This window comes from Crocodylus siamensis, chromosome 13 (genome assembly GCF_052110815.1).
Source record: "Crocodylus siamensis isolate JL-2025a chromosome 13, ASM5211081v1, whole genome shotgun sequence".
In the NCBI taxonomy this organism is placed as follows: Eukaryota; Metazoa; Chordata; order Crocodylia; family Crocodylidae; genus Crocodylus; species Crocodylus siamensis.
In genome coordinates, this window is record NC_143407.1 from 31,134,429 (window position 1) to 31,159,804 (window position 25,376).

The 25,376-nt window shown below is 44.8% G+C and overlaps 1 protein-coding gene across 3 annotated transcripts in view; it reads left to right on the plus strand.

The window, feature by feature from the left end:
* The window catches only part of MNT (MAX network transcriptional repressor), a 65,132-nt gene extending 40,301 nt beyond the window's left edge, over positions 1-24,831 (plus strand). For all 3 annotated transcript variants that reach the window (XM_090025857.1, XM_090025858.1, XM_090025859.1), the window contains 2 exons: positions 13,496-13,688; positions 16,511-24,831. In XM_090025857.1, the coding sequence (XP_089881983.1) occupies positions 13,496-13,688; positions 16,511-17,226 (909 nt within the window). In that variant the 3' untranslated portion in view covers positions 17,227-24,831. The remainder of the gene's footprint in view (positions 1-13,495; positions 13,689-16,510) is intronic.
* The last annotated feature ends 545 nt before the right edge of the window (positions 24,832-25,376 follow it).

Here is a 25,376-nt window from a genome sequence, read left to right on the forward strand (position 1 = left end):
TAGACTTTGGATCAGCCCTTAATCATTTCTTAGTATCCCTAGGGAGAACACGGCTTCCAGTTTTTGTTTTGTCAAAACTCCCAGAGACACCTGTGTAAAATATGCTGTCATCTGACTTGTTGGGTGTAGCTCTGTGTGGGTGAATTTAATAGTGTGCACCTGCAATAGTGTGTGTATGTGTGCGCGTGTGTGTGTTTCTTTCCCTACACACTGAAATCTGCATCAGCAAAGAGGTTACTTTGAAAGGTTTTTTTTTTCTTTGCATGATGATGACATAGTTGTGCAGAGACCTGTATTTTCCAATCTATGGCAGGAGGCTAAAGAAAGCAGGAACCTATGCTGCCACCGCTGGGAGATTTCATCTGTAAAAGCCAGCCGAATGAAGCAGTTGCCATAGAAACCCGAGTTTTTGTTCCCTTGGAAACCAGCTGGAGGTTTCACACACACAGAATATGAAATACAACTCTTACCTCTGCTGCTGGGTCCATTCCTGCCAGGCGCTGAACTCTTTACTTCAGTCTTTGGTATTCATAGACTAAGGGGCCTGATTCTGCTCCTTTTGGTGTCCATGGGATCTAAACGAAGCTACTGACCTAAGTGCTAACAGTAGATGCCTTGTGTAAGGACCAGGGGCTTGATGCTATAACCCTTGCTCATGTAAGTAGTCCATAATGATCTGATGAAGGTTACTTGAATGACCAAAGACTTAGAGAACAAACCCTTTATGCCAGTCTCAGCTTAGTTGGGCAGTCTTTCATCCATGTGGAAAAACTCCTATAGAATTTAATAGAGGTGATTTCTATGGAAATGCAGGGCCGTTCTGTAGAAATTCCTCTAAAATCCGTAGTACTTCATTACTGAGCAAGATTCAAAGAGGGATTAGACATTTACATGGCTAACAAGACTATCAAGAGCTGTTATAGTTAATGCTCAGTATTTCAAAATATATAACCTCATGCTTCAGAGATTAAACAAGTCTCTGACTAGGTTCATGGGGAACAGATTATCCAACATCTGTCTACAGAGTCGTTTTTTGCATTTGCTTCTGAAGTGTCTTGTTATGATCCATGTTGGAGGCAAAATATTAGACCAGCTGAAGCATAGGCCTGATGTGCTATGGCAGCTCTGACGAAGTGTTTCTTTTCCATGGCACTCTGGGTGTTTTTAGTCTCACAGTCTTCTCCAGCAAGGATAGAAGTCTATATGAAGTCCTGCAGCACAGTTCAAAAGAGCCCTTCAGAAATCCCCTATAGAAAAAGCTACAGGGATTTTCCCTCTCCATCTGATTCCACGGGAGAGTAAAAGCTGACCGAGGAACTCCAGATTTGGTGCAGTGGTGCGGCTGGTAGTAAAGAGCTGCAAGACCAGGCTGAAAATCCATAAATCACTTTCAGGATCATTTTTCTGATGGCGGGATTCTTAATGGGTGGATGCCTAGTAATATATGTAGCCCGGCAGCTGAAATGTGTTCTTGGAAAAGCTCGTAATTGAAAGTGTGTTTTAGATTGCTAATATGATGTTTATAAGCGGAGCTTTTTAATAAGACCTTTTAAACCTCTCAGATGCCAAGTGCATGGCTAGGAGTATTTTGGAGGCAAAGGAGGGAGGAAGTGTTGGGGCATTATTTTCCACCAGACGTGAGAATAAGCAATTTAATTACAGCCGGCTATAAAATGGAAATATTTGTACAGTGACAAATGGCTGTTGCTGTGGAAAGACAGCAGCAGTTTGTTTCTAGTTTGTTTACCAAATAGTGGCAGGCAGGATGCACTAAGGGCCATATTAGCGGCTTCGAAACAATAGGAAGAGCGAACACAAAGGGGCAAAATGTTACGACTTGCATTGCGTTTTGTATTTGCTGCCATTAACGCTGTGCTGTTTTTGCTTAATAATCCATGTGAGCGAAGGTGGCTCTGAAACTGCCTGCTGCATGCCAAGGAGGAGAAGCAGGTTCTCGTGGGAAGCAGGAAAGAGAAACTGTCGTTTGGGTTTTGATTTGTTGATGCCCATTGAAATCCAGCATGTACAGAGCCCACTCACCACTGCCCTGGTACCTTTTGTTGTCCCTTCCACCTATAGCATTTGACCCCATCAGGAGTCTGCCCTAACCCCATAGGCTGTGTCCAGATGTGCGCTTGTAGCAGCAAAAATAGTAGAGGCACAAATTTGTGCTGCTACTTTTTGCTACAGCACATGCCCCTGCACGTTCACTTTGTGGAGGGACAGATTGTTCTACTTTGGGCAGATTGCCTGTGCCCAGCTCCTCCTGGCTCATGCTGTGCTGGAGGAGCTGGGGCACAACTGAAGGAGGTTAGATGCTCTGGCTGACAGCGAGAGCATCTCCCTGGAGGACTCCATGTCTTTGGGCGCACACTCCTGTCACGTGCGCTGTGCCACATTTTCCCAGCATTTTTTGTTTGTTTGTTTTGCTACCAGGATTTACGGGTAGCAAATTTTGCCCCCATGGTGCAAATTTGCAGCATGGGGCTTGTTTTAACATTCTCCGTATGCAGTTTATAGTGCCACAAACCATATACCCCTGGCTTGCCTGGACACGGCGATTGGTAGTATTTTTGTTACGTGCTTTGTAAATGCACCTGTAATGTAAATGACAGCACAAGGAATTTGGCAATTGGCTCCAGAGAGTTAGGATCCAGTCTTTCCACTCCTTTGAGGCCTTCAGGAAAGCATTAAAGCATGTACTTTATTTTCAGCACACACATGTATTCCTAGTGGGACTATGCATTATGTATTCAAAGTTAGGCAATTGCTTAAGGGGATGGGTACATGAACAAGCTACCGTGAGGTAAGCTGCAGTGTGAACAGCACATTGGCTACTCCACAGTAACTCCCAGTGTGCTCATTTTTACCCCACAGTAAATGAGGCAACTTACCTACTTTCATCACTTACCTTTTGGTAACTGATTGTGTGCACATAGCACGGTTGAGGGCTGGATGGGGTCATGTGCTTTCTAACTACAGCCTCGCCCTCCCCACATTATGTTCATCTTTCTTATTTTCTTCCATTTGGGAGATGGAAAAACCTCCTGATCTCAGAGGAGTTCAGGCTCTTCCAGCCCCATTCCTGACTCACTGGTGTTGCTCAGCTCCTGCTACTTAGCCTCTTATGCAGCTTAGCATTTAACTTAGAAAGCAAAGAGGTTTTCGGAGGCATGCTCACCTGTTTCTCATCAGAGCCAGCAGCCCATGTGCAAAAATCTCCAAAGGACTAAAGGCACAGGTGCTTGAAAGTGAAAATCACGAAGTAGGATCCATGCCTCCTGTAGCTGCAGTGTCAGGGCTGGTGTGTGTGAACTCCCACGCGGGGAGGCTTTGTTTGAGATTTTTCCATGCAGAAAAATCTAGAAATTCCAAGTTGTGGCTGTCACGGCAGCCCCCTTGCACTGTGGAGTAACAGTTGCCTTGGCAACCGATACTTTGAAATTCTTGACATTTTAAAAAAAGAATTGTGATCATAAATTTGAACAGACGTAAGGACAGGGGTTTTCACTGGAATCCTCCTCTTAGAAAACAACAGCCGTGGGAGATGGTGGGTTTGCTGGGCTGGCGAAAATCAGCTTGCAGCCTCTGCCAATGACAGGCTGCATCTGAGATCAAGTCACACTCAGCTGGGTTTGGGGAACAGGTCCACATGGCACCGTGAAGTGGTGCTCAAAGAAACCCAGGCTAGCTTGATTATCAGAAGCAATAGAGCCACGTTAGCATGGTGCTTTACCTAGGCTAATTAGCCCTACCGAGAGATGTACTATATTAGCCCAGACAGTCTGCCAGGCTGATGTAGCTAATATTTCAGTGCCCAAACTAGTTTGTTTAGAGTCATCTCGGGTATCACGGCACAGTAGTTAGATAGAGCCTTGTACGGTATCTCTGGACCTTTGGTGTCCTGTGGATTGTGCAAAATGTAAAGCAGGTGCTGTGCGCTGATGGAGCTGGGCCCATTAGATGCTTCCATGTAAGCATCTGGATTTAGTCTCAAATCTTCTTTTGGTTTCAGAACATCAGAACCACAAGTTTTTTGAACTGAACATGAGCTGTGATGAGTTAATTACAGTGGTGCTTGCTACCAAATGACTACCTTGTTTCTAGAGTTGCCTATTCCAGAGGCCAGTAAAACCTCACTCTGCTTCCTCCCTGTCAGCTCAGCACAATCCCACGGCTGTCTCCGGGAATGACCAAAATAACACAAGCCCCTTGTGCTGTTACCAGCAAATACTGTGATATGATAGTAACACATGATATTTTTATAGTCGTTTACAAGATCCAAAAACCAAGTGATCCTTACAACAGTCTGAGGTAGGAAAGGATTTGCTGTTTTACAGATGGAGAAACGGGGGCACACATCATTTAAATGACTTACCCAAGGCCAAGGAATAGTGCCTGAATCAGGATCAAACTCTAGATTTTTTTGGCTGTAAATTGCAAACCTACTTCACTACTGTGTCCTCTCCTAAACATAACTGTGGTAGGGTTGCAGACCAGGTACGGAAAGCACTTGGGACAGTCACTATGAAGCACAGATGGTCCCCGGAGAATGAGTTGCATTAATTGGATATAAAGATCTCTGAGTACCTACCTGAAGTATTTCATTAGGCATACTGTTACATGAGGTCATGGATGCTGCATGTGTTCAGCAGTGCAATTTTTAACACTCTTCCTGGACATGCACATGGCTTGCTTCCTCACTGCCTACTTAGCATGTTGTGGAGAAAGTCAGTCTGAGCCCAAAAAACCCACACTCGTGTACTTGAACAGTGAGGCCGTGTCCAGATGAGCTTGGACATGCAGTGTAGGACTATGGCGCTACGCACCACGAATGCAGGCGTTTCCACATTGCTGCCTTGAGGGGTCAAAAAAAAAAGATGCCAAAAAAAACCAAAAGCAGAGTGGCACATGTGGTGGCAACGTGCTGCCCAAAACGGGAGCCTGGCTGGCTGGAGCTGTGCTCCGGCTGCTGGCCAAGCTTCCTACCGCAGCTGTAGCCTCGGGAGGCCCCCAGGACCTCGGGTAAGGCTGCTGGGGCCAGCACAGTTGCTGGTCTGCGCTCATCTGGATGCAGCCTGTGAGAAAACCCCTGTGTTATACTTTTTGTTGTTCTTAGACAACAAAAAACCCGGAGGAATGAGATGAAAATCTCCATCACCTCTTCCCCAATAGTTACTAGGCCAAAGGTTTGTATAAAATCCCAACCAAAGGTCTTTATTTTTTTTTTAGGGTGAAAAATGATAAACTAGAAAAACTAAGGCATTGTAGTAACAATGCATAACTGTAGTGTCAGTGCTCTAGTAGTAAATACAAGCCGTAGATCACTAACCTTGGATTCCTTCAGCACAGCCACGACTGTCCTTGAGCATGCATTATCTCTCTGCAAGTGCTTGTTCTGTCACTCTGGGGGAAGGGAGCTCTACAGATGAAAAATGAATCCACTGATGATCTAGTGCCGCCGGGCTCTTTTTGGCTGCTTGATAGGTGGAAGGAATTTTTGGCTAATTTTGTGTCACTGTGGATTTGGGGCCTTTGTGTGTTTCAGATATCACCCGCCTGTGAGGGACTTCAGCTGCGCACGGTACCGTCCTGTGCACTGGTGTTTAAAACACCCAAAGCAACAATGAACCCCGTGGCCTATTTTTTGGCTTCTCTCACTGCCATGGGAGCTACGTGGTTATAATGTCTAGTCATTATTTCTCACTCCTTCCTAACGGAGAAGTAACTGCCTCCGTTTTGCTGAGTCCAGTGGACTCCTGTCTGGTCCTCAGGTAGACAGATGATGCAGAACAATAAAGAGATAATTCCTAGGAGGAAATAACAAGTCTGTAGCTTGGGCCAGATCCTCATGCTATGGTAAACCAGGTGTCAGAGGCACGCATGCATAAACTTCTGTCAGAAAATCAGAAGTCAGGTGGAAGGGGGAAGAGGGAAGAGACAACTTAATGATCTGAGCACTAGACTGGGAGACAGGACTCCTGAATTTCAAGCCCTGCTCTGGCATTGGCACTTAGCCTCTCCACCATAGTTTCCCTAGTCATAAAGGGAAAATAATACAGCTGGGAGGGTTCAACAGACACTGCAAGGGACATCTGTGAGCTAACCAGTGTGGTGGTTCATGGGGTTTTTTTTTGTTTGCCTGTCCCACTCCATACTCAGTCTGCCACCTTGCATATGTTTGCTGAGGGAAAAGAATGGCTCTTAGGCAGCAATGCAGTGGATGCCATCAGAGTAGGCTTTTTATCTGAACCCAGGCCGGGGGGGGATCAGCTTAAACTTGCAAGGAAAGTTCTGCACATACAGCACGTCTCTGCTTCAGGACAGGAAGCTCCATCTGTGACCATATCCTAACAAAGCAGCAGGATAGTATGAAGGGAGGAAATGACCCTTTGAAGGGGGAGTTGCTAGAGGCAAAGGTTTAACTGTTCAGGCTATCAGGCTTGGGTCAGACTTGGAGAATGTGCATCTCTCCAGACCTTGGCAGACAGCATAATCTTTATCCCAGTTACCAGTGCTTGAAAACTTATCAGAGTCTTAACCTTTTTGTCTTTCCTAACCATTCCTAGTTGGGAAAATGGGTCAGACAGTTGTTAAAAACCTACGACTGTCCCAGGTCAGCACGTGGCTGATTTAATGAAACATGAGACCTCCAAAGATATTTGTATGAATTCCCTTTTTGTCTTGCAGCTTAATCATTTGTCTTGCAGTCATCATTTCATGTTCGTTTTCAGCAGTTTGATGGCGGTATAGTTTTCTTATTCTCTCAGTTCTAGTCTGGTTTGCTGACTCAGCCGCAGAACTAAGAGACAGGTGAGATGAGAGCATGCATATTGTATCCTATTTATAAACAAAGGGAATTGCTGTAGGTTATAATTGTTCACTTGTGGTGCAGCAGTGGCTCCTGGCCAGGCTGCTTGGTGATCTGTGCACTGCAATAAGTTCCTGGTTTAGCAAAGGTGGTTTAAGGGACTGGAAGGAGCCTCTAAAGATGCCCTGCATTGTCGAGGATTATGGGCAAGCAAAGCTCGAGAGGGTTGGTTGCCATTGTGACTTTCCAAGTGAATAACCCGGCAGCCTAGTGTCCAACACCGTGGGAGAGTGAAAATAGGCACTTATGGAGGGGTCAGCACAGCATAGCATAGCAACTGCATCTGAAAGGATCAAGAGGCAATGCTGGTCAAGGAAGGGAATGAAGAGAACGGAGCCCCCGAGTAGTATGGGTCTGCCTAATAGAGAAGCAGAACCTCGCACCCTTACTTCCTGCCAAGGCCCAGCATCTGAAACAGGCAGGGGATGTCCGCATTCAGCCCCAACACCTGGGGAGTCCTTGCTGCAAACTGGCATGGGCTCGTTCATTCCTTCAACAAAGCCTCTTGAGACAGGGAGTGGTGGAAGGAGTGACACCACGTCCGGCTGGAAGTGAAAGCCTTCTGATGCATGCAGGCCAGCAGTGCAGCGCAGCACAGGCTCCGATATTATTTTAGCTGCACCGATGCTCCAGATGAGCACAGGCAGGTGCGTTCGTGTTTGTAAGAACAGCAGGACCCTCAGATGGGAAGCACTATGAAGGTGGGGAAGCATCCCGATAATTGCTAATAAAAGCAAGCGGTGCTGCAACGAGAACATGCCTGCTTGCGCACGGAGGGAGATGCCTGGCCTACGTAACGCAGGGCTTTCGGCTTCAGAGGCGGCCCCTGCGTCTCAGGAAATGCCGTGCTGTGGCTCCTTGTGCCAGTGCCCTCTGGGAACGCTTCCCCGCCACGAGCACCCAGTGCACGCAGGCACACCCGTGTTGGGAGGGCGGTTTGCGCAAGCCCTAAAAGGAATGTGTAGCTACAGTGAGTAGCTGTTGAGAGCTGGCACCCAGTCAAGTCATTTCCCAGCAGAGGGAGGGATGCAGGCTGTTGACACGTGTAGCTCAGCTAAGAAGCAGAGGAAGGCGGGGGACAGGGGGAGGAAGGGCTGGCACTGGAGTACCGTCATGCAGGAGGCAGTCCCAGAGCCATGTGAGCTACAAGGGAGGGGATTACTCAGCCCGCATCAGAGCAGATCTCTGAGCCAGCAACCAAGAGAGTGTCTGGTGACTGTTGCTAGGGGGTTGCTTTCCTTCTGGTAATTAATGTTTGTAACTAATTAAAGCCCAAGCTGCCACCCTGTCTCACCCGGTGTCATGCTCCCCCTATGGCTCGATTTTTGCGCTCGCAGAAGGCAAGGAAATCCAGTCCAAGCCCGGATTCTGGTGACGTGCACAGGAAGGGCCCTGAGACTGCGTGGAACGATTTTTTGAAAGCTAATCAGCTCTGCTCTCTCCTTTCGCTCCTCCCGCCATGCAGCTAATCACATGGACATATCTTCGGAGAGTGATTATGCATAGGGAAGGGCAGGTCTTGTAGGTTTATGAGTAATTTTAGCGCCAGCCTTTCCTCCATTTACCGAGATCACAGATGCTGCCCCTTGCTTGGGGTACGATTCCAGCAGAGGTACTCTTGTACATCTGAGAATAGCTTGCCCTTCCCCACCAGTCTTCTCCACTGCATAGAAGTCAGAGCACAGCTACATTTGTATAAAGTGCTGCACAGTTTTGTAGTGCTCCCACAACAACCCACCCACAAGCTTCAGAAGAATGGGCTTCAGGATCAACGCATGAATTTTAAACTCCTGTTGCCTTGTCTGGATTTAAATGAGGTCTCCAAAGATAGAGATCAGAGCCGAACTACGGTCAGGAGCACTGGCCTCTTTTATCTGAATCTATAGTATTCAAAGAACTTGCAACCTGCCTACACATTATTATTTTGGCCCGTTCTTTTGCTACCCTTGTCAAAAGGTCTGTCGGCAAGTTTCATTATAAACCTCTGGCATTAGAGGATTCTTTTATTTTCTGGGTTTAAATAAAATAAAAATAGGGTAAAAGAATTTTCCCTTTGGAGTGAAATGGTTAATTTTCTGCAGAGTGTTTACACTGGACTAAATCCAGCTGTAGCACAAAGCAAATGCAACCCCCATTGCAGTCGCTGGCCCCCACTTACACCCATGCTGAATTTGTCCTGGCAGTACAAATCAGGTTGATGCAGTTGCTCGCAACCAGATTCAAACAAGGGCTTTGGTGCTTATGTCCAAAGCTGTGATCCAGTACCCCCCATCCCATGGCTGCCTCGCCTTGGAGGTGGCATGAGACCCCTCTCCTTTTAACCTGAACGCGCCGGGGGTGCCTGGGGTTCTGCGTTGTGTACGTTCCCACAACCCTTCCAGTCTGATCAGCCAGGCACCTGGCTCTTGCCTAAGCCCCACCGGGGTCTACTACAACCTAGACAGAGTGGAGCTTGCTTCCTGTGCTGGGGTGAGTGTGCTCTGGTGCATGTGGGTTTTTTTTTTCCAATTTGGTTTCAGTATTTCTCCTGCAATGCCCGGTGTGATCTATCCCTTCTACTTTAGGAGTGCTTTGTAGTGGGGTGAAGCTGGGCAACTAGTTAATACTTGTAACTGTGCTTATTTCTTTTTACCATGTAAAAAGGTTCCTTCCATACTGGTTTCTCTTCTCTATGACCCTATCCCTGCTACATTGGGAGCAGCAAGCTGATCGCCTACCTGGTGATAATTTCATACGTTCATAGTCGGGTTTTCCCTGGGCACTGGATTGGTATGGCAGCTGTGCCCACCGCCTGTGCGTGTTCCCCTCCCATTGAGGCTTCGGGCAGCAGATTTTTCTGGTCATAACTCCATCAGCTGGACCCCACAAGTGACACACCTGAAATATTTCTTGTTATGGTGCCTCTTGGGCATCTGCCCTTGGCCTTGATCCCTCTTCAAACACTAATTGGAGAGGTGAGATGAGGCTGATGTTTGGAGCTGCTTAGGGACACCTATTGATTTAAAGTGCAGGTGCTCAATCCCTGGCTGACAGGAAATGTCCGGCCCCCACCGTTATGTCATTTGACCCACAAGGCTCCCCACGAGTCTGAAAATTGGGCAGCAAGTGTACAGGGCCACACGGGAGTGGTGTGGGCTCCAGGGTGCAATCCTGGTGTACGGGGGCCAGCCAAAGCTGCACGGGGCCAGATCCAGGCGTGCCGGGCCAGTCAGAGACAGCATGGGGCACAGACTGGGCATGCAGGGCCTGATCCGGCCAGCAGATCCACTCGTGGGGCCAAAGGATTGAGCACTATTGGTCTAAAGCAATTTTGCAGCAGAACAAGGAGTTCCTTCAGACTGGGATGGGGGGAGGGAAGTAAAAAGGACTATCCAGGTTCATGCTGTTGGTTAGACATTATAATTACGCTGTGAAGGTCCTGCACTGGCTCCTTTGCTGTTTCATCAGCTTAAGTTCTATGTATTTTGTGTGTGCTCTGCCTCCGTGATTCATTTGCTGATGTCCTTATGGGAGGCTCTTTCATGTCAGCATTTGCCACGCACGTACAGTCAGTGTTCTGGCATTTCACTTAGGAAATCAGCGGGGTGGAAGCGCTGTGCTGGGAAGGGTCTGACTTTCACATTCCACAGGAATCAGATTTAAAATTCAGTGCTTCTTGGTTCTTAATTTCTGTGTGTTGTCAGAGCTGCGGGTGAGGGAGAGGAGGAAAGAGAGAAGGCAGCAGCCGGGTTTAGTTTGTTCGAAAGGAATATGCTTCATTAGCACTGTAAACTTAATCACATTCGGGTTCAAGGGTTTGGGTTAAATTGGCCATATCTGAATGCGTTTATGTCAGAGAGCCTGGACACAATTCTTTTTTGTTCTTTTTCTCATTTACAGTCACTCTTTTACCCTTCCCTATCATAGGCCAGGATTTTCCCAGATAAAGTAAACGTTTGGATAGTAAAAAAGCAGTTTTTAGTAGCAATCATGCTCTGTATCCTGAAGGCCCCAAACTATATGCAAACAGCATCTCCTAATACACAGCTAACTTACAAGAAAGGAGCATCAACCACCTGGTTCAAAAATCCCACCAGCACTTTAGGGAAGGGAAAACTTGGACTCTGGGACAAACACCTCTCTTATGAGAAATGCAGAGGAAGCGTCAGGGTTCATTGAGAGCAGATGTGAACTTGGATTGTTACGGTCTCCTCTCATGTACAGTAAACCACGTGGAATATGATCTGTCTGCCTCGCAAGGTCTGCTGAAATGTAAATCTTATAGTATGGGGGAGTTTTAAGTGTGCCACTGTCCCTTTGAAGCAAAGATCTCTGCTGTGAGATAACCTCTTGGTCAGTATGTCACTGACCTGTATATTACAGTGTCGCTTGTCTGACCTTGCGGCTGTCGTTCCTCCAGTGGACCCATCAAAAGCAGAATATAGACCAGAGCAAGATAGTCCCAGATCCCAGTAACACAGCAGATACAAATTACTGCCTGGAAGGGGGCGGGGGCTGGACCCAATGATCTGCAAGGTCCCTTCCAGCCCCCAACAATCTATGAATCTATTTGAGATTTCTGTGCATTGGCCATTAGTCATTTCACTGTAGGACTCTTTAAGACCTGATTTTGACAGATTCTGAATTCTGGAGTTAAAGGAAGTGGTGGGTACTTGTCTGGATTTGGACACTAGAGAGCCTGTCTTCCTACCCTAACTTGGCACCAGTCAGAGGCAGTCTAGCTTGTTTCATAGTTGCTTTGGATCATATACTATGAGCATCAGCCAGTAAGGAATTTCTCCATCTCCCACATGCAGCCCTGCACAGTTGCCCAGGTGTGTCTTGGGATGCTTTCGTGTTGCTCCGGAGCATCCAGCGGGAGAAGTTGCCAGACCCATGGAGCTGACTTGCCGGTTTGGATGTTTCCTCTGTCAGGGCAGATCTTTACACTCAAAGCCGTGCTTTTAGAAAGCTTTACATCCAGCTGGCAGCTGTGGGCACTGTGCGCTGTGGCGTGGGCATTTGGAAGAAATGTCTTGCACAATAAGTCCCATTTTATTGCTTCTCCATATTACACTCGATGGTTCAGTGCCACCTGTGCTACGTTGCATTTGAGCATGATTCTCCCCAGTTTGGGTTGTACATTCAATGGCATTGGGTCAGTTCAAAAGGAATACAGAAATGGAAGCGTCAGCAAAGGATCAGTAGGTGAGTTTTGCAGGCCATGTTTTGTCTCACCTCCTAGGAAATAGTGTGGCAATCTGTTAACTGGTGATGTGCGCCACGAGTAAGCGCCTTATCTAGCAGAATCACAAGTAGCTGGTTCTTTTCAGGAGTTGGACCTATATTTTCACTGGGACAGCAGGTGACCCTGACTTTCACAGAGGTTTCCTTTTACTGTGGAAATTGAACAGGCCCTTGCTGAATGAGCAGAGGTCAAGGAAATTCTAGCCCTATGTAGGCTTTGGGGTTCGATTTTTAGAAATGACTAGGTATTTGGAGGCAGGGGTGTTTTGCACCCAGTATTAGACACTTGAAAGGGATCAGGTTTTCAAAGGATGGACGCTCAATGCTTCCTGAACTTCAGAGCCATTTAAGGCATCACAGGTTGGACGTTGAAACATGGAAGCATGTGAAATCACTAGTCGTCAAATTCTTGGCCATAGTCCTGATATTAGATGCAAAATGTTTTAGTGATGGTAATTTATCCTGTATAAGGATATATTCAGTATAAGGGTGTGTCTGTCAATCTGAGGACTTTGCACTAATTCCTGTCGCACATCTTCCATAGTCTCTGATTTTCCTCCCTTTCTGAGATAGAACCTACCTCCTCTCTCTTCTTCTTCTCTCCTGGAGTTTTCTGCTGGTTAATTAATTTGTTTGATTTGTTCTAAGTTGTTGCATATTTTCTTTAGTTCTTATTCTCATTATGGTTTTTTCAAAGCAGCACCTCACAGTATTTCCAAAAAAGGACCAGACTTTGGATTCACTCAGTCTACTTAGGAAAATTATTCCATGTCTGGATCTCCTTCTCAGCTCTTTCCTCAAAAGTTTTTGTGGTTCCCGTTGTCCCAGCAGAGCGCAGCTGTTTCGACAGCTCACAGATAGAAATGCAGTCTTTAATGTGGCCAGAGCTTGTTCCAGACTGGATAGTCTGTAGCTCAGAGATGTTGGCACAGGCACCATTGTTTATTCTGACATAAGACTATTAAGAATTTCAAAATGAAAAAAACCCATTAAACCTTGGTTTAGGAACAAAAACGCACTCAAGCTTTATTACTCAGGCCTGTGGATATATTGGGTCCCATTTGGATGTAACAAAAGCAGGTACAATTCTAGTGATATCCATGCAGTTGCACCTCCCTGCATCTGGTCTACTTGTGCCCCATTAAGCACTTCGTGTGTGGAGCTGCACTCATATGCGAGGATTAGCATTGTTCTTACTACAGGAGAGTTTCCATAGGATTGACTAGGCAAACCTTCTACTTTTCTTAGTCACTTCAATCCCTCTCCTTTTCTGTATGGTTTCAAAGGCATACAAAGAATGATAAAGAAAACCATCAGAGGGAAAAGGGAGCGTCCTGCTTACACTGGATCATGGTTTGATTTGTTCTCCTTACGTTACTTTCTTTATCCTATCCTCAGACTTTAAAGAGAAAGGAGAAGGAATATGAACATGAGATGGAGCGGCTGGCAAGAGAAAAGATTGCTACCCAGCAGCGACTGGCAGAACTGAAGAACGAGTTGAGCCAATGGATGGACATCTTGGAAATCGATAGAATTATTCGGCAAACAGTTCAGCCAGAGGATGACCAGGCATCTACCTCGACTGCATCAGGTACCGTTACCTCCTCCGTGGCCACTGCCAGATACATACACATTTGAGAGTAAAACCATATGGAACAACCATTTTCCCCCACTTTTTGTCTCAGATCCCTGAACCTGGTGCGAGGTGATGAAACCTCCATTTGGCACCACAAAAGTTTTTCAAGCCATCCCCCATTTGGGCTTTGTAACAGGACCTAACAAGTTGCAGCATGTTAGCTTGGTCTGCACTTTTTAAATTAAATTCTTCCCAGCACAGTTCAACGCTATCAGCAAAATTACTTTCACTGCCAAGTGGGTACATCCACATTACTTTGCTTAAAACCTCTGTTGCATTTACGGGGGGTTTCCAAAGCAAGAGCAGCTGTGTTTTGTAAATGATGCTGGAGGATTCAGATGTGGTTCTGGGACAAGCTTCCCCATTGTAGGGTTGAAGGGTTGTATCATGCATGCAAGCCTGCCATCTGGTTTGTAATTGTGTTAAAGTGCATTAGGTATTGCAGGCCTCTCCAGGAGGAACCTGGAAATTGAAATAAATAGGACTTTTTCACGCATATTAACAGGTAGGTAATCTTTACAAAGCTAGGCTAGCATGGTACATCCAAGTCCTGTGTTCGGAAGTTGGACTCAGCACTTGGGTTTGAAGCAAACTGGCCTGGCGATAAGAGCCAGATGACCTGAGTTCTGGTCCATTGGACAAGCTACTTAGGCCCAAATTCTAAAACCATCCTCTGATTTTGGGTGCCCAATTTAACCTCCTTGCACCTGGGAGCTCCTGTTGACTTGGGTGGAACTGTGAACAGCACTTCTGTAAACCAAGCAAAAGGCATGTGGTTTGAGTATCCAAAGTCAGAGGACTCATTTGAAAATGATTTTCCTTAGCTCGTTGCTTTGCAATAGTAATTCTTGTCCAGCTTTAGAAGGGGCAGCAATAATTTTGCCTGAAAAGTGCTAGGTAAGTACACAATACTGCTGTTTATATGTGCTGGTTTGTACATTAGGCCTGCAATTTAGGCATCCTCCTGAGACTTAGAACAATTCAGCTCCCTGCCTTCCAACCTCAGTTCTTACGACACACATCCCTGCTTGTTAGAACTGACTGGCTCTGGGAAGCAGATGTAAGGGAAAGGTCCCGCTATGTAGGAAAAAGTCTTTAGAAGAGAGCAGGATAGAGGAAGAAGTCACCGGAGCACTGGAACAGTTCAGTGAACTTTAACATGGGCTGAGAAGGACCTGTAGTGAAGATTAAATGATTCCTTTGGAAGCAAAGCCTTTTCACACACACCATTCCCTTCGACAAATGTATCAGTAAGAGGGGCCCTCTTTTTGCCTTACTTCCAATCTGCTGTATGAAGAGTAGACAATTCATGGATGTGACATGCTTTTGCAGAGATCCGTGGGGATAAACAGCCTGTAATAATATGTAACAGTTCCTTCAAAGAGCTGAGCAATCCACTCAAGACACTGCATGCGGGTGATACAGCAGCAGCCAGAAGGGGAAAACCTGAGTTTGCCAATTTTGTTTTGGTTCTTGTATTATCACCATAATATCTAAGCATCAACAGACTTAGAAGTGAGACTGATGGAAGTTAGGAGTGAAACGCAATGAAAGGAAGTGTCACCCTACATCTCTTCCACTAAAATCTGCAGGGAAGGATCTCTTAAAGCAACCCAGCATAAGAGTAAAAGCAGGGTGTAGGAAAGGGAAAGCTCTTCCCTGGTTTCCTCAAGCTTCTGCATCTTCTAAGATATTCCAGCACTGTGGCATGGCTGTTTTTAGAGCAAGCAAGGCAAGTCAAGGTCCTGGTTTCAGAGGGTAACCACTTTTCTGCACTGACTGAGCAATTTGGTGACTAGAGCAGTTTCCCTTATTCCAAAGCCAGACTGGGGTGAGGCAATCTCATTGCCTTATTTCCCCACCACTGTTTGCTTCCTAATCTGAGTGGAAGGGGAGGTGCCACCCACAGAATGACTTGGCAGGGAAGTCACTAGTTCCAGTTAGTAAGGTCTGTTTATACCAAAAAAAGTTTGTCAATGTAGGGTTTGCCCCCGTTCTGTAATCTGGGGTGTGTAGCCCTGACTTCCTTTTCTTTCCCAACCATCCTTTCCCTGGGTTTCTGTGAAGTTGAAATGTTCATCCTTTGCAAACTGAGAACCAAGTACTGTCCTTGTCCCCCGTCAACAGATTCCTTCACTCACTTGACATCTTTATGGCATCACTCTTACTTGGCGCTTCTCAAAGGCAGGTTTTGCACTGCTGTACAACCCCTCCTTTGGGAACTGGGCTCTGAGTGGGTTGGGGGAGCCAGTGATTGCCAGCATTGTGTAGGCTGCTGGCTTGTTTCCCCACCCTCAGTCAGGAAGGACCGACACCTCTCCAGACCCTCTTTTGGATCCATCCCTCAGAGCACAGTCTGTTTAATTCAGTTGAAGACTCATGAGGTAACACAGCACAAAAGCGACTCCCTTCACCAGTGCAAGGCTTCTGAGGACCAGATGCCTTTGTCACTGCTCCAGGATCACTGCCCTTCCCTTCCCCAGTTGAGCTCTCTTGGTTCTTGGTAGGCACTGCTTGACTCCTTTCCTGCTGGGTCTGCTAATCAGATAGGACTGGCTGACCCCACACCTTTTCAGGAAGCAGACCAACCTGTTACAAGCTGGTGAGGCCTCTATTAGAAAAGGGAGGCATTGAATTTGGCTGTGCAGCACCTTCACGCTTTAAATCGGTGACTGCCTTGCTGATATAATCCATTCCTCCCTTTTGTGCGAACCTGGTTGATCAGATTCAGCCTCTGCATTCTCTTTACCGGAGCTTCTTCCTTTCGTTTTTTCCAGAAGGTGAAGACAACATTGATGAAGACATGGAAGATGACAGGCCAGTGAACTCATTACCAAAACTAACCCAGCGCCAGCACCCCGAGCTCCTGAAAGCCGTCCCTTCAAATGCTGCTTCACATCACCCAGCGGTTTTGCCTCAGCACCTGTCTATACAGCAAAAACAAACCCCACCCCATGCGCAACCTCCCATCCAGACCCAGGCACTGGTCCAGCCGCAGGCGATTGTCCCTGCACAGACTCACATCGTGGCGGCCTCAACAGTGCAATCGACTGTTATCGCCCACACGGCCACCACCCATGCTTCAGTCATACAGACTGTCAACCATGTGATTCAGGGTCCACAGACCAAGCACATTGCTCACATTGCACCTTCCACGTCCAGCCCTGTACAACTTACCACTGCTGCTCAGCCTATTGGCCACATCACTGTGCACCCGGCTACCATAAATCACATGACCCACCTTGGCCAGCAGTTACCCATATATCCTCAACCCGTGGCTGTCAGCCAACCGGTTGTGAGTCATATCGCTCACACTATTTCTCACCAGCAAGTAAATGGAACCACAAACCTAGGCCAGCCAGCGGTGATGACCAAGCCTGCTGTAGGAACCCAAGTTGTCCACCATCAACAGTTAGTTGGGCAAACAGTCCTAAACCCGGTAACTATGGTCACCATGCCGTCATTCCCAGTGAGCACACTGAAGCTGGCCTAGAGCAGGAAGCCCTTTGGTAAAAGTCTTTGGCGGGCAGCCTGTCCCGAAACTCCATACATTCCAACCACGTCTGATTCCAAGGAAGAGAAGTGCAGAAACTCTGTGAAAACAGGAAGAGAAACACACATGAGGTTGGGAGTGTCACGTCCATCTTTAACCCTTCAGTATCCAACCTGGCAGTGGTAATGAAAAACAGGGCTTCTCTGCACTTGAATTTTGCTAATCAGAGAAAACTTTAATGACAGTTGTTCATGGTGATTTTTTTTTCCTTTTATGTGTAATCAGTGAAATATGAATATGATGTTCTTAAGACTTTAATTTTCCCCTTACATGTGTTGCTTCTTTGTAGAATAAAAAAAAATGCTGATCTCATTACTAAGACACTGCGTAGAATGATAAAAAAGTAATAGAAGTCTATATTTATATATATGTGTGTATATATATGTACCTGCTCATAGCTACATATATGTATATATACATATATATATATATACATGAAAAAATATAACATTGAAGAAGGCTTCTGGTAAGGATGATTATTTGCTGGATTATTAGACAACTTCAAATTCATTTTTGGAGGAAGAAGGCAGAGTGTACTCTTTAAACAAGGAACTTTAAAGACAGATGGTTTGGTGGACCAGGGTACAAATAAATGATACTAACAACTATAGTAAACAATGTTAAAGGTATTTCCCTTCAGCATATTACATTTCAAAAAACCATCTAAGATCACTGTGACTTGTTATGGCATTTTAAGGAAATTCTCTGTCCTGTCTAATAAAAGGAAAAAGAATACACAACTGGACTTCATTTGTTGGAATTTCATAAATGACTCGCTTTTAGTTACGTTGAAATAATACTTATTTTTTTTTATTTCAACAGTTTAAAATATGTATTGTTTCAATTTTTGTTTTGCTAACGCAATAATTGATTTTGCAGAACTCTCTCTGCACGGCTCTATTTCAGGATTCCTCACACCAGTTCCATTTCCTAAAAGCATTTTGACTGAGGCAGTGATTTCAAGCTCGCAGCTTTGCAATATAGTTCACTGGTCTGGTGGAATGGAACCTGGGACAAGGAAGCTGATGGAAAATAAGTTGATTTTTTTTTTTTCCTTCTTGAACTGACCACATTTTAGTGCAGGATAGCGAACGGATTAGAAAAGGGATAAATGCGCATGTGGAGTGCTCCGAAGCTCGAGTGCTTTTGAGAGCTTTTTCTTTAAAAAAAAAAAAAGAAATGAAATTTAGTTTTGTATAGGATAACAGTATATTCCATTAAATCAGTATGTATAACCTCACAGTGTGTCTTTACACAATACAGTGAAACCTGCACTAAAGAGCAACCCTCTCTTATCTTAAGTCACCATCTTCTGTTCCATCTTTTTTGATGGCTGTGTCTGATCCTACCACGTTCTCATTCCCTTTGGTGATGCAAGGATTTTTGGCTGGTTCTCGCCAGACTCTTGGGAGGTTGTTTAAGACACGTTTCATTGTTTATTGTTTGAATCTTCTGTTCCTTGTCCCATTTCTCCATGTTGTATTACAACTAACGTTCTCCTTTTTCCACTCTTTGATCCTGTAATCCTAACACAGGCAAAACTCCCACTGCAGCCAATGGAAATTTTGCTTGGGTCAGGACAAGAGGATGGTCCATATGCTAGCATATGCCACTCCATACATGTTACTGGCTCGAAGCAGTTCATAGTGGGCAGTAAAAGTGCAGTAAGGCCAAGTTCCTCTAGAAACGACTCCAACCCAGATTAGACTGTGAGGAGCTTGTCGACCGGTTGCGGTTTCTGCAGAGTTACAGGACAACCTTCAGCCTCCTGACCACTGTATGGGTTGAATCTGTTTCTGAGTAGAGATTTTCTGTAGGAGACATCCTTTTGTCCATACTTGCTCAGAACTCCCACTGACTTCAGTGGGACTTCTCCCTGAATGAGGACGGCTAGAATTGACTTTCTGGCAGCATAATATTCTCAACGGTACAGTTGGATAGGTTTGATTGAAAAATCTAGCCAATTTTTGTTCTTGTCCACTTTTATCCTTGATACTTAAGAGGCAGGAGTTGCTGACAGTAGGGTCCAGAACAGTTTCCCTTGCCAGTGTAGACAAGAGTATTTCTCCTAAGAATTGTGTGAGACCCATGTTTATAAAACTAAGCCTGAAGTGAGGGGCTGTCTAGAGCACAATCAGTAGGGAACAAAAATCTGTTTGCACTTGCATGGGAAATGGTGTTCACTCCAGCCTGTGTTGCTAGCACAGTTTCCATAGCATAGTGGACAGATCTTAAAGTGAATTATTCCCTATCCCCAAAGCACCTTTAAACAAATTTATTCCCTTTCACTTCTAATGCACTGTAAGCATTGTAGGGAAAACAGATTTGCTACAGGTTTATTTTCTCTTTTACAAATCCGGGGGTTTTCTCAATAAGGTTGTATTTTTTTTATGTGAGCTGGAGCCTTGATTGACCTCAGTGGAGATCAGAGCTACATGGCAGGAGAGCTGCTGTTCATCAGAGATGCTTGAAAGCACTGGATCATTGTGGCAGAGTTGTCTGCCTTTTTAGGAGTAACTGCCTAACTTCATGTCCTGTATATGGGGGGAACATAGAAAAGAGCTTTCACTGTTTTCATCTCATGCATCCCCATAGGATAACAAAGGCAAACTGGAGAGCCCCATCTGAAAAAGTGTTTCCCTTTTCAAAAGACAGAAAACTCAGATCTGGGCCCCCAAACTCATTTGTCTCTAGTTATGATGATGGCATATACAAATGACTGGCTAGGGACCTGTGGAGGGTACCGCATGCCATCAGCGGTAGCTGAAGGCAATGGGATTTGAAGGCACCAGCACCCAACTGGGGTAGACTCATAGTTACGCATGTTTGCAGAAAATGGCAGTAATTGCACATGCAAACTTTACTGCTCTTTCACATGCTTTTTCGCTTGTGGACCTACTCCTCCTTTGCTGAGAAATTTGACCCCAGATGGTGTCCCGAGAGTCTTTCTTCTCAGAGGCCCTGGATGACTAAGACTGAAGTAGAAACAGGTACTCCTAAAAACATCGGCAACTTTTCTACAATATTTTCTAGAAGAAAAGTGTAGATGGTGCAGAACTCCCTGGTTCATTTGACGCTGGGGAGGGAACGTCCTTGTGAGTTCTTCAGTCCTTTATTGAACAGACACATCTTCTTGCTGACCGCAGAATCTTCTTCTCCTCCTGTGTCCAAATTAAAGTATAAATGGTGCCATTGAGGATGGTAACAGGATGGATCTCCTGTGTGAAACCTCTTTCACTGATGTTAATAAGCTCCAGCACAAGAAAGGCTCCTTCCACTTAGCCAGGCTTCAGCCAGTCTGTTAGCCAGAAATCTTGGACCATCCCTCTTCTAACTGATGTTCTCCAAAGCGATCAAAGATACTTTTTTTTTTTTTGAATCATCAAACTTCCTTCTGTTCTTTGGGGGGAAAAAAAAACAGACCACAAGTCTTCTCTCCTCACCTCTGTCATTCCTATTCAGAAACTTCAGATTTATTCTAATACTTCTTAGAAATCATGTTCAGTACTGTATAACAAGGGGCACTTTAGAAATGTCTCTCCTCCTTTGATATGTGTGTTTTCCCTATGGAGAAAGCTATATATATAAATATATATATAAATATATATATATATCTGTACACTTTGGGATACAGAAGATCAAGTTGTCCCAAAAAAAAAAAAATCAATAAATATGAAGTTTACAAGAAACCTCTTCTGTTGTTGAATAATATTAGTTACTGGTAATCCTACCACAGAGAAAATAGCCAAAATGGGTTTCCTGGGTAGTACTTTCGAGCAGACTGTCGCTGTCATTTAGGGCCTGCTTCAAAGCTCATGTAAGCTGGTAAAAACACTTTAATTGATTTCCGTGAGCTTTGGATTGGGCATTTAAATTGCTGTGTTTCTGGACTTTGCAGGGTGTATGTTAGCCTTGGTACATGTCTACCACTATCTGCAGTGTAGGATATTCTCCGAGGCTTGGTCTACACTTGAACGTTTTCTCAGCATAGCTGCATTGGTTAGAAATGTGGGAAAAAACACACCACAACTGTTGTGGCTCTGCCCACAGGAACTGTAGTGTGGCTGCAGTTATACCAGCAAAAAGTCATTTTTGATCCATGGTGTATTTCTGTTTGGTGACCTGGTTTAAACTATACTGGGAAAAGAATTCTTGCCGGTAGAAGGTACATCTCCACTGGGCAGGTGTGCTGACATAGCTTTGCTGGATTAGCTGTGCTCACAGTTCCTGTGTAAGTGCAGGTACCCCCCTAGGTAAGCTACCAACAGTCTGAATGTCAGTCATTTCCAGTCCCTTACTTCAAGCTAATTTCTAAAATTAACCTGCTGGATAAACTGCATCTAATTATAAACAATAAGGAATAAAATCAAACTAGGTCTTTAAAAAGCATACTTATTAAACAGGAAGCTCTTTTAGGTGACCCTTTAAATATGAGGCATGGTCCTGACTTCCCCTAGATGTAAATGGAGAGTAATTTCCTAGATGTCAATGGAGTTACATCAACATGAGATTAGCCTCTTGTTGAAGAAGCCAAAATTTCTGTCACCCAATATAGTGTCTCATGTTTAAAGGAGATCAGGCTGTTATTCCCAAATTTCCTTGTGTATGCGTATATGTGCTTTGAAAGCATTTTACATCCACTTCGCACACATTGCATGGGTCTGAATGGTGACCCAAAGTGCAACATTTTGGAGGATCAAGCCTGTCATCTCTGAGCTTTCTATCCATGTGCGTGAATTAACTAATGTTTTACATCATGATTCAAAACTGGTTAAATACACAGTATCCTGTGGCCAAAGAAATCACTGTGATTGTAGCTACTTTCTGCTTTTCATACCCCACAGACTGCTGAGGATCTTTAAATCCGGTCAAAGCAGAGTTTCTCATTTTTAAAGAAATGCAGACCAATCACATATATTAATAAGTAATAATAATGAACTTCTTTTAACTGATGTCAAACAAAAAAGAGGGTAGTTGGTGGGATTCTTAAAAAATCCTAAATCTCTTGGGTGTTTTTGAAAATCCTGCCCAGGATACACAAATATTGTGGTACGTGCTGGGGAACTGTGTTGACTGCAAAGTATCTTCCATATGAAAATCAATGGCATTGAGTCAGTCTACTGGGAATGGGGAATTACTATTGGGGGAATTAGGCCCTGGACAGAAAAGCTTTCCTCATCAGTTTATAAATGCAGAGTTCATGATCTGAGCTAATGCATTCAGATAGCTCTTGGCTGTTGAGGGCCAGGTCCTGAAGTCTTGACTCATACTTTTCTCAGGCTAAACTTGTATTGATCTCCCTAAAGACTGAGGAAAGACTTCAACATTTAGGCTCTAATCCTGCAAGTGATGGGGGACAGACAGCATGCTGCATCCAGGTGGAGTTGGGCTCTGCTTGAGTGCAGCTGTCTACCTGTGCATTGTCTTTTGCACAGGCAGGGCTTCAGTCCTCTGTACAATTCGGATTGGAGTATGTCTGATGAGTGCAACTTTTACATGCATCAAAGTTTCCAAAGTTGAAAATCTTTTGCAACCTTCACCACTGCCAAAAATTAAGAGAACTTATTTTATACAAGGCTAAAACAGGCCACGTGCTTTACCTTTTATTTTTAATAAGTTGTTCTTTCCACTTGTGTTTCATCTGCAAGTAGAGCAAGTGAAGGAATCTTAATTATTAACATTTGGCAAAGCAGGGGACTGGTTGATGTTGAACAGATTAGGTAGCTTTGAAAGCTAGTTTTGACCAAAAAAGTTTCCTGTACATTTTGTTATAATAAAAAACAAAGCTAATCATTACTAACGTTTTTATGAAGACCGCCCATAACAAAGGACTCGCATACAGCATTTGAGCTTCCCAATCAAGGAAAATGCCCCCAAAGTGGTTAAGATGAAGCTTTGTTTCTGGGCTAGGAAATTACTTGCTGAATTGGAATAGTCCTTCACTTTTCTGTCTGGCAGAGTATGTGAGAAAATCCTCTCTTTGCTCAGCCGCTGGCCATTTCATTTCTCTGTAAAAGATGGAGTGCACATCCGAGGCAATAACCCTGAGCAGGGGTCAGTGCATGTGCAGCTGGGAGGGGCGTTATTGAGGTCAGATTCCCATGCAGGTTCCCAGCTGTCCTGTTCTCTTAAATCCCTCCCTCTGTGTGCATACAAAACATTACTGTCGGATGCAGAAATGTGTGCATTTTCTATTGTGGACCCTGTCCTCCACCCTAAGAGCATCCAAAATGCCTAATGGTAGCATTGGGGAGCATGGAGCATGAAGGGTACTGGGTACATTAAAAATTGTAAGGGATGCCTCCAGACTTGTTACAATTAGGGCAATCGTTTGATTTGGGATTACAGTGTAGAGGGGGAAAAGACTGGCTATATATCTGCATACTCTATGTGTATGTGTGTGTCACTATACCTAAGCAGCGGTGCCGGGGGTGATTGTGTGTGCCCATACAGTGCATGCGTGTGTCTGTGGAACAGCGCATGGTAGGACTAAACCAAAATCTCAGCTATAAATAAATGCCTTCAGACTTTTGGCAAAATCAGATCTTGGCCCACGATTTTGTCACTAGGCATCATTGTGCATCCTTGCAGTGTGTGTGTGTGTGTGTGTATGTGTGTGTACACTTGCGTGTTCAAGTTAAATGCTGAATGTCCACGATGAAAAGTACGGTTCAGGTATTATATTCTCTGTGGTAAGACCTTGGTAATGATAATGGAAAATGCTAAATAGAACCACATGCAGCTGTTAGCGGCTGAAGGCCTCCATGTTGCTAGTCCATTGTTGAAATCCAAACATCGAAGAGCCTTAAATCTTCCTGGAAGGGAAATACAAATTAGGAAGGAAACCGTGCTCTTCTTGGGCAAACCTGGGTTATTTAGGTGGTTGTTTTGCTTTACAGCTGTCCTGTTGGGGAGGGCAGGGAGAAACCAGTAGCAAATAAATCGCTTCGTTCAGGGGTCAGTCCTGCACCATCCAATCAATGGGGTTTTTGCTGTTGTAACAGTGAACGCAGGATCACATCTTCATAGCACAGGGAGAAAAAGAGGTTAGTTTTTTACCTGCTACAGAGCCCATAGACGTGATGCTCCATCTACAGCTGCTTCTGCTCTTTTTTTTTAACTTGTGTACAATTTATCCAGGTAGGATTGGTAGTTAAACTTACCAACAACCAATTATTATTTAGTTTATTGTCGTGCCAGAAATATAGTAGGTCCAAAGATTAGGCAGGCTGTTGGATTCTAGTGCTGGACTATTTGTCTCTCCTTTTTTTTTTTTTTTTAATTAAAAGTGGCCTTCTGTAACAAAAATAAAAAAAAACAAAAAAAAAAAAACAAAATGCCTTTTGAGTGGGTTAGATGGAGGTGAGACTCTCTTGCTGCTTTTGTCAATATTGGTGTGATTGTCTGTATGCACGCCTGTTTATAAACGTATAGAAGTTCAAGCAAAGATTTTATTGTGTCTCCAATTTTTGTATGTAGCCTGTGTCTCTTTTGGACTGATTTGCATCCTGAGTGAATTTTTTGCATTTAAAAAAAAATGTGTGAAAATTGTTTTGGGTGGGGAGGGTGGGAAAAAGGGGGAATTTGAAGACATCACCTTGTGCGTTCGGGGTGGGGCTGGGCGGGTGGGGAGGCCTGGGGAGAGAAGACTGATTTGCCTGGTGTGAAAAAGATGTATTTGGCGTTTGTTTTGTATTCTCCCCTTCCTGCTTTCTGTGATGTGCATTGAAAAGCGTATTGCATAAAGGTAAACATTTCTTAGCTGGGTTGTGAAAGGGCCTGATCCCAGGAGGTGCTCGAAGGTTTTATCCAAAGTCCAATAAAGCCAAGGAGAGTCTTTCCATTGGGTTTGGATCAGACCTAAAGGGTCCGGATTTTGCAATCCTTTTCTGTTCGGCAGAGCACGTAAGCAGGTGCTTAGGTCCCATTGACCATAATGGGATGCTGAATAGACATGGAGTTAATCACGTGTATAAATGCTTTGCTGAACTGGGACCTGGATGCCTTAATTTTCTTTAAAGTTGAGTCCAGGTGCTTTGCACCTTTTGAAGCTGCTTAACACCTTTCAGGATGAGGCCCCCAAGCCTTTG